The sequence below is a fragment of the Rhinopithecus bieti genome, unplaced genomic scaffold (assembly GCF_001698545.2).
Source record: "Rhinopithecus bieti isolate Rb0 unplaced genomic scaffold, ASM169854v2 scaffold_4640, whole genome shotgun sequence".
Classification (NCBI taxonomy): Eukaryota; Metazoa; Chordata; class Mammalia; order Primates; family Cercopithecidae; genus Rhinopithecus; species Rhinopithecus bieti.
The window spans coordinates 818,721-828,008 of NW_016804643.1; the positions used below are offsets into that span (position 1 = coordinate 818,721).

General features: G+C 38.2%; 1 protein-coding gene across 2 annotated transcripts in view; it reads left to right on the forward strand.

Annotated features, from left to right (window-relative positions):
- CEP97 (centrosomal protein 97) overlaps positions 1-7,871 on the forward strand; it is a 37,255-nt gene extending 29,384 nt beyond the window's left edge. For both annotated transcript variants that reach the window (XM_017869516.1, XM_017869517.1), the window contains exons 10-11: positions 2,702-2,777; positions 5,018-7,871. In XM_017869516.1, the coding sequence (XP_017725005.1) occupies positions 2,702-2,777; positions 5,018-5,722 (781 nt within the window). In that variant the 3' untranslated portion in view covers positions 5,723-7,871. The remainder of the gene's footprint in view (positions 1-2,701; positions 2,778-5,017) is intronic.
- Positions 7,872-9,288: the final 1,417 nt, after the last annotated feature.

Sequence of the window (9,288 nt, forward strand, 5' to 3'; positions counted from 1 at the left end):
TTTTTTTTTTTTTTTTTTTTTGAGAGGGAGTCTGCTCTGTTGCCCAGGCTGGAGTGCAGTGGCGCCATTTCGGCTCACTGCAAGCGCCACCTCCCAGGTTCAGGCCATTCTCCTGCCTCAGCCTTCAGAGTAGCTGGGACTACAGGCGCCTGCTACCACGCCCAGCTAATTTTTTGTATTTTTAGTAGAGACGGGGTTTCACCGTGTTAGCCAGGGTGGTTTTGATCTCCTGACCTTGTGATCCGCCCGCCTCGGCCTCCCAAACTGCTGGGATTACAGGCATGAGCCACTGCACCCGGCCAGGATTGCAGTTCTTAAGAAGGTAAGAGAGGAAGAAATGCAGTGTTGAAGTAGAGGAAGTGGCCTCAGATGGGAGCGGGAGCAGGTAAGGTGGTAGGTTTGATGGTGGGAGATGGGAAAAAGTCCTGTCTGATGCTGCTGCTTTTTCAATAACGTATAAGATGTGGTCAGCGCCTGAAAATGAGGAGGGGGTGAAGGAAGTGTAAGGAAAGAAGTATGAGGTGTGAGGTAGTCATCTTAAGGATGACCTTATGAGGAAAATGGAGGAGGGTTGCTGGACGATGTGAGAAAATACTTAAAAGTGTAAAATAATAGGTCAGGTTGTATGATTTTCATCGGCAATTCTTAGCTGTTCTGTTCTGATTCAGGCGTGGTTAATTTTGTTCAGCCAGGAATGATTTTTTTCCTAGGTGATAGTGTAGAGAGAGCGGGGGAAGGGCAAGAGAGCTGAAGATATTTGAGAGGGAGTAATAATGGTAGATCTTAGATTTTATATTTTTTTGAGACAGGGTCTTGCCCTGTCGCTGAGGCTGGAGTGTAGAGGCATGATCATAGCTCACTATAACCTGGAACTCCCGGGTTCAAGGGATTCTCCCACTTCAGGCTTCCAAGTAGCTGGGACTATAGGCGTGCACCACCATGCCCAGCTAATTAAAAGTACTTTTTTTTTTAAAGAAATGAAGTCTGTGTTGCCCAGGCTGGTCTTGAACTCCCGGCCTCAAGCAATCCTCCTGCTTCAGCCTCCTAAAGTTCTGGGATTACAGGTGTGAGTCACCTTGCTGGCTGGAATTTTATTTTTATTAAAAAAAATTTTTTTTAGATGGAGTCTTGCTCTTGTCACCTAGGCTGGAGTGCAGTGGCGCGATATCGGCTCATTGCAACCTCTGCCTCCCAGGTTCAAGTAATCCTCCTGCCTCAGCCTCCCGAGTAGCTGGGATTACAGGAACCCACCACATGCCCAGCTAATTTGTTTTTTTTCATTTTTAGTGCGGACAGGGTTTCACTATGTAGGCCAGGCTGGTCTCAAATTCCTGACCTCAGGTGATCTGTGTGCCTTCGCCTCCCAAAGTGCTGGGATTACAGGCGTGATCCACTGTGCCCAACCTGGCTGGAATTTTAAATGAAGTAAAAGGGAACTGAAGGCAGGAGGGAAGGATCATTGGACTGGAGGTCTGGATTGTTGCAGTAAGGTACAATAGCAAGTGAACTGGGAGGATAGGAAGTAGTGGTTGGTGTTGGGTGCTTAGAACCATTTCTGAAAGTGGTGTAGTCAAAATGATTTGGTCTAGGGTCACCTATGAGAATGGGTGACTGACATGGGGTGGATTATTGTTAGAGCATCCATGTGAATGTTGAGTTCTCCAAAAATTATGACAGGTATGGGGCAAAGAGAAAGCCTGGTGCTGAGACTTCAGTGAACGGGAGCAGATGGTAGGAGGTCAGTACTTGACAAAGAGGGAAATTTAGCAGGATGGCAGGAGTTAAAGGAGGGAGATGAAGAATCATTTGAAAACAACAGTGAGAAGCAATCTTTCAACCCTGATATGTGAGAGGGAAAAATAGCTTCTACTTCAGAGGGCTATAGTGCTCTCAGAAGTGGGTCTGCTTTGGACAAGGAAAAGTTCAGAGAGAGATGGAGTATATAAGGGATTTTGCTGATTATAATTCAGAAGTTCTAGATGGCACAGGAGAAAGGCTTGGGGGGCTAGAGAAAGCGGAGAATTGGGTCAGAGGTGTGGAACAAAATGGTGTTGACAGTTTGGGTGATAATGGATCACTAAAGAGGAGCCTTAGGTTTGTGATAGGCCTAAGTATGGAGACAACAGCAGTGAGCCCAGAGCTAAGACTTTAATGAATGAGTAATAAGGGATGGGAGGTCTCTTATTAGCAGGGAGTAGGTCAGAGACCTGGGCAAACAGAATAGTGAAGTTTGATGGGATTAGTCTTTAGGAGAGGGTGTTTCAAGCTGCGATCATGAATACTTAAGTGTGACCCTTAATTGTTTTGGAGGCTTTGGATAGCCACTCCTTTTTTGCACTTTCTGTTGCTTCGGTTTGTTTGGCTGAGAAACTGAAGCCAGACAAAGAGCCATTTAACATTTTATTATTGGAAATAGTTTGTAGAACTAATACCTGTATTTCAGTCATATCTCATTTGGCTTCTACTTTGAGTCACAGTTCAAAATTAAGGTTTATGATGTCACTTATAAAACTGTTCCATTTTGATTCTGAGTTTAAAGAAATAAAAATAAAATAAAGTTTTAATTTAGATATTCTGAAAGTGGGAAAGACAACTATTAGATTATTAATCTCTTTGCAATGCGTGTGTTTATTAGTTGTAACAGGAAGTATGAGTCGAAGCACCCTTCCTTATGTCAATAATGTGTTTTGAATTATTGTAGATTACGAAAAGAAAGAGATGAAGAACGTATTAAAAAATTTGTACAAGAAGAAGCTTTCAGATTCCTTTGGAACCAGGTAAACTCCCTCCTTCTGACTTACCTCGTATGTGATCAAATAAAACTTGTATATTCATTGAGATAATTGTAGAGTACTCAGGTGTATTAAGCACTCTTGTTCAAGGTTAAGGGTATGGCTTGTGTTCTTTGCCACTAACTCTGAACTAAGACAGTGAACTTTATTGCATTTTATTTAATCTGAAGAAAAATACTCTGACAATTTTGACAAGAAAAACAAAATAGTATAAAGCAGGAGGAAAGTGGCTTAATTGAAGGCTGTTAGAGCTTTCCAATAGATACAACATCCCCAATTTGAAGTTTCATGTAGCTGTTGATCTGTCTTTTGGGAATATTTGAATGCATGGTGATTAAGATAGTATATGGCTACAATATGCACATCCTAAAAAGTATTCATAACTGTATAGGAGAGTATTTGAATCCTATAATAGCATATTTTAGGGATAATTTAGGCAGTTGGTTTTACTAGCATTGTATCACATCAAATACTTCTTGATGATAATTTCTTGAAAATATTTTAATACAATTTTCATTTCTTCTCTTTTATAGAAATCGGGTCTTGCTATATTGCCCAGGCTGGTCTCAGACTTCTGGGCTCAAGCAATGTTCCTCCTCAGCCTCCTAAAGTGAGCCACATCACCTGGCCAAATTTGTTATAATAAGATTTGACCTATAAAATGAAAAAATAATTATTGATTTGTAAGGTTTTGTAGTTACCAACAATAGAGGAATGGTTAAATTATAGAGCAATAATACTGTGGAATACCATGGAACAGTTAAAAAGAATAAGGTAATAGTATTGACCGATATGGAAAGATCTCCAAAATAATACTGTTTAGTAAAAAAAACAGCATTAGCGCATTACAGCCTTGAACTCCCCAAGTGATCCTTCTGCTGCAGCCTCCCAAGCAGCTGGGACTACAGGCACAGACCAGTGTGCTCAGCTTCCCTGTGTATTTGAAAATACTACCTAGAAAAAAGTATGGAAGGATATGCATCAAGTTGCTGTCAGTAATTACCTTGGAGGGGGATCAAAGGAAAACTAAAAACTGTACATATTGCGTTCTTGTTTGCAGTATTTGCAGTAAAATTTTGGAATTTTTGTTATACTTTAGAAATGTAGAGGTCATATTATCAAGAATTTGGTATATTTTTAGGTATTTTAGAAAGTTGCATATACTGTATTGTTAGATAATACTTAAAAACTCTAATCTCTACCTGGGTATCTAAAATGAGGCTTATTTTACAGGGATCTATTTATATCAAGGGCTCTAACCTGTCTTATTGACTAGATCTCATTATATCTTGAATACATTATTGACCCCTTAGTCAGCTAGACATATACTGTTGTGCTTCTGGCTGTTTTTCTAATAGAAGCAAGGGAATTGCTTTGGCCCATCCCCACTCCTGGTGAAGGCCTTTTGTTACCAGGGACATGTACCATTTGTGCCAGTCTGGTTTTAGGCTTGGGATGCTGTGGAAAAGATAAAGGGAGTCAGCAGTTTCTAGCTCCAATTCTACCATTTGCCAACTTCATGACTGCTGGAGAAAAGAGCTCAAAGGAAAATTGTAAAATAGACAGGTGGGGTGTAGTGGCTTGTGCCCGTAATCCCAGCACTTGGGAGACCAAGGCAGGAGGATTGCTTGAGCTCAGGAGTTCAAGACTATCCTGGGCAACAAAGTGAGACCCCATCTCTACAAAAAAATTTTTTTAAATTAGCCAGATGAATGGACACAGTGGCTCACGCCTATAATCCCAGCACTTTGGGAGGCCAAGGTGGGCGGACCACCTGAGGTCAGGAGTTTGAGACCAGCCTGACCAACATGGGGAAACCCTGTCTCTACTAAAAATAGAAAATTAGCCACGTGTGGTGGTGGGCGCCTGTAATCCCAGCTACTTGGGAAGCTGAGGCAGGAGAATTGCTCGAACCTGAGAGGCGGAGGTTGCAGTGAGCCGATATTGCGCCATTGCACTCCAGCCTGGGTAACAAGAGCGAAACTCCATCTGAAAAAAGAAAGGAAAAAAAAGAGCCAGACATGGTGGTGGGCACCTGGAGTCCTAGCTGCTTAGGAGGCAGAGGTGGGGTGGGAGGATCACTTGAGCCCAGGAGGTTGATGCTACAGTGAGCTGTGATTGTGCCACTGCACTCCAGCCTGGGTGACAGAGTGAGACTCTGTCTCAAAAACAAACAAAAAAGACACTTTTTATTTTATAATACAACTGTATTCTCTGGTTTATAGGTAAGGTCTCTACAGGTTTGGCAACAGACAGTGGACCAGCGTCTAAGTTCCTGGCATACTGATGTTCCTCCTATATCAAGTACCCTTGTGCCATCGAAACCTCCATTATTTACCCAAAGCCAGGAGTCCTCTTCTGATCAAAATGCTGATTGGTTCATTGCTTCTGATGTAGCTCCTCAAGATAAATCATTACCAGAATTTCCAGACTCTGGTTTTCATTCCTCTCTAACAGAACAAGTTCATCCTTTGCGGGATTCGTTGGATTTTGAGAAAAGTTCCACAGAAGGCAGTGAAAGCTCCATAATGGGGAATTCCATTGACACAGTGAGATATGGCAAAGAATCAGATTTAGGGGATGTTAGTGAGGAACATGGTGAGTGGAATAAGGAAAGCTCAAATAATGAGCAGGACAATAGTCTGCTTGAACAGTATTTAACTTCAGTTCAACAGCTGGAAGATGCTGATGAGAGGACCAGTTTTGATAGAGAGACAAGAGATAGTAAACTTCACATTGCTTGTTTCCCAGTACAGTTAGATACCTTGTCTGACGGTGCTTCTGTAGATGAGAGTCATGGCATATCTCCTCCTTTGCAAGGTGAAATTAGCCAGACACAAGAGAATTCTAAATTAAATGCAGAAGTTCAAGGGCAGCAGCCAGAATGTGATTCTGCGTTTCAGCTATTGCATGTTGGTGTTACTGTGTAGCATGTTCTGGTCTTTTGGGAAGCAGATACCCACTTTTCTTAAAAATACTTTCAGTTGCCTTTTTTTTTTGGAGGGGAGTACTCCGTACCCCTAATTTTGTTACTATTTATATAGAATTTGTATTCATGTCTCATGTTTTTCAGATTCTAGATATTGAGCTGAGTTTTCATTTTGATTTTGTTAGCTTTTTACTTAGCTGTAAGGTACCAAACTATTTATATTGACAGCATATATGCACTTTATTTCTTAACTGAATTGCATCAACAATGTTCCTGTTCCTTTCATGTACTCATTTACTTTCATAAATAAGCTAGCATATATTAAAGAAAATAAAAAAAAAACCTTAAATATATAAATAAGAGAATTTTGGCTCTTCTGTGTCTGAGAAAAGTAATTATATAGTAAGGAATGAAATTTGATAAAGCAAATATAAATGAGAAATATGAGGATTGTGAACTATTGAAATTTGCCAGTCACCCTGGTGTAAAATGTTTTTTTAAAGCCTTTTTCCCTCCTTTCAGAGTCAAGGAAAGCCTTTCTATAAGTAAATTAAGAAAAGGTAGGATTATAAGATTTCTCAATGGGAATGATCAAATTGCCTCGTGGAAAACTTCAGTTAATGTCGTGCATCAGTTTTAACATATGAAGTAAAGTGTTCTATCCAGAATTAAAGTCAAGTTTACTTACGTAACACAAGAATATTTCACTTAGATATGAAGAAAGGAAACACTAGTCTCCATTCACTTGAAATACTGTCATGGCAAATATTTATCCTTTCGTTAAGTGCTTTTTCACCCTATAGATAAGCATTTATGTGCCAATATGTTGTCAGAAATTAATGTATGTTCATCTCCTCTGTTCCTGCTTATATTATGTATTTCAACAGAAGGTCTACAGCCATTCACTTCACTTTTGACTTCTGTCCCATAGAGAAGAACATTTAAAGTAATACTAATGGTCGAATATGAATGACTTTTTAGGAACTGCTTTTGTCTAACCTGAAAAGTGCCACATTTGGAAGACAATTTAATGATGGTGAAGAAATAATAAACCTCCCTTTACTTGTTAAAAGGGATATATATGTCTGCAACTTAAGGGAGAAATAAGATTGTGTTTGAATATTGTAGGTGGATGCATTTGTAATTAAGGATAATATCATTGAACAATATGTATTTGGTTTCCCTCAACGTACAGATATACAGCTATTTAAAACTATGGCAATACTTAAGTGTTCTCTAAATTTAGGTGCTAAATATCTATTAATTATTCTGTTGTAGTCGTTAGGTGCCCTTCTTTGAAGTTATATAAAATAAAAGCATCTGATCCTTCAAGGATAAAGTTGAGGATCACATGGTACGTGGCATTTGTTGTTGTTTTTTAAAGAGATGGAGTCTGGCTCTGTTGGTGCAGTGCCATGATCATAGTTCACTATAACCTCGAACTCCTGGCTCAAGTGATCCTCCCACTTCAGCCTCCTGAGTATCTGGGATTATAAGCAGGAGCCGCTACTCCCAGCTCATGGTATTTGTTGATAGTCATAACATTTTTCCTGTGTGGTAAGATGTATTTTTCTCAGTTTATAAATATGTAGCACTCAGGTTGAGACGACTTGGATTTTATTCTTAGAAATCCAGAATCCCTTGAAAAGGAAATATTTTCTGTTTCTTATAAATAAAACAATAATCTTACTTTCAGAAGGATTTTCCTTAGTGAAACATGTGTAACATTGAATGCATGTTAAATAAAAATGGAATTTCTAACTTTTTTTCAACAGTGCTAATTATCTTTTCTGAATGATTTTGAATGTCTTTTAAAATATATTTTTCTATTTTACAGTTAAGTGCCTCACTTGCTGTCCATAGTTAGACAAAGAAAAACCAATCTGCACTGCACTAGTACCAAAACACTACTTTATACATTAGTTTTTCATAAAAGCTGCTGGAATGTCATGATTCAGTATTACCTAAATAGGTTTCTGCTAAAATCCTCTCCCTCCTTTTTTAAGTAATGGCATAACATAACTAAATTCATTTGATCGTCAGCACTTGTTAGCAGGATTTCCTTTTTTACCTTTGCGTTGTTTCTCTAGCCCATAAATAGTACTCAGCATACTTTCATTAACAATTTGGCAGAATATGATAATTATTAATATTCTATTCTTCATCTGTGTTTTATTTAACTTTTACTAGAGCTTAGAAGTGCAAGAATATTAAATAGCCCCCCTTCCTTAACTGTAGATATTATCTTGAATGTAGATAAAATGAAAATATTGTAAATTAGAATGTAGGAAAACTGGCATAGACTTAATATATTTTAATGGGTTTACGTTATACTTTAAAAGTAATTTATATAATTAAGATATTTGGTTTTAACCCTATGGGCTATTCTTTGGTCTGGCTGAAGAGGAACTGGGTCTAGTAAGGTTTGGAAAGTTGAGCTTTGAACATGGTCTTTGTGTTTTTTTCCTAACAAGGAGAGGTTTAGTTCAGCTGTGCTATTTCAGTACACATCAGTTCTCTTGATTTATGGAAGACTCAGTTTATCAATTAAGAATTCCTGCAGAAGCACAGAATCATACTATGTAAGAGTTGGAAGGAAGCTTAAGAATTTCTGTTCGAATCTCTTTGTTTCAAAGATGAAACTAAAGCACAGCCTTTTAATCTTTACATTTAGTGAGTCAGTACGGAAATCTCTGCATATTTCTCATTCTCTTTGAAAGAGGGAAAAAAACTTCTAAGAGAGCTACGACTCTATCACTCATGACAGAGTTGCTTGTAGAAAATAATTAATTCCTTCAGAACCCTGAGTGAATTTTCTCCAAGAAATGTGACTTGATTAAAATGGTTTCAAAAGAGCAATAGTGGAAATTAAAGTTTTAGAAAAGAGACCAGGTGTGGTGGTTGACGACTGTAATCCCAGCGCTTTGGGAGGCCGAGGCCGAAGGATCACTTGAGACCAGGAGTTCAAGACCAGCCTGGACAACATAGCAAGACCCACCTCTCTACAAAAAAAAATATTTTCTGAAAAGAATAACTACATTTTAGAGTCCATTTATTTGATGACAGGCAGTATGACAGGTTGCTGAGGTATATAAAATTTTCTAGAGAAATGCTGAGTTTGATGACATTTTATCTTCAGTTTTGTAGAACAGATGTTAAAATTTCAACTCTCCTGGTGTGCAGAAAACTCTAATCATGATAGTTGATAATATGAAATTTAGTTTGATTTTAAAAGTTTAATTATAAAAGGCTTCACAATATGCATGTTTTAGGAAAATGTTCATTTATTTAGTCATATAATTGTATATATGTAAATAACTTTATTCTGGAATAATGTGGGTGCCATCTTGAGCATGTGTTTTTATTTGGATTATTTTTTGTATACAAACACCGTAATACTGTATTTTCCTGTGATCTACTTAAGTCTAGTTCTACTTTTTACCAATAATTTCAGGAAAATACAAGCTTAAGATATTGTACTATCTCCCTTGGTATTTTTTTGTGTGTGCAAAGTCTTAGAATTGGATTTATAACATTGATAATAAAAATATAAAACATTTTTTCTCA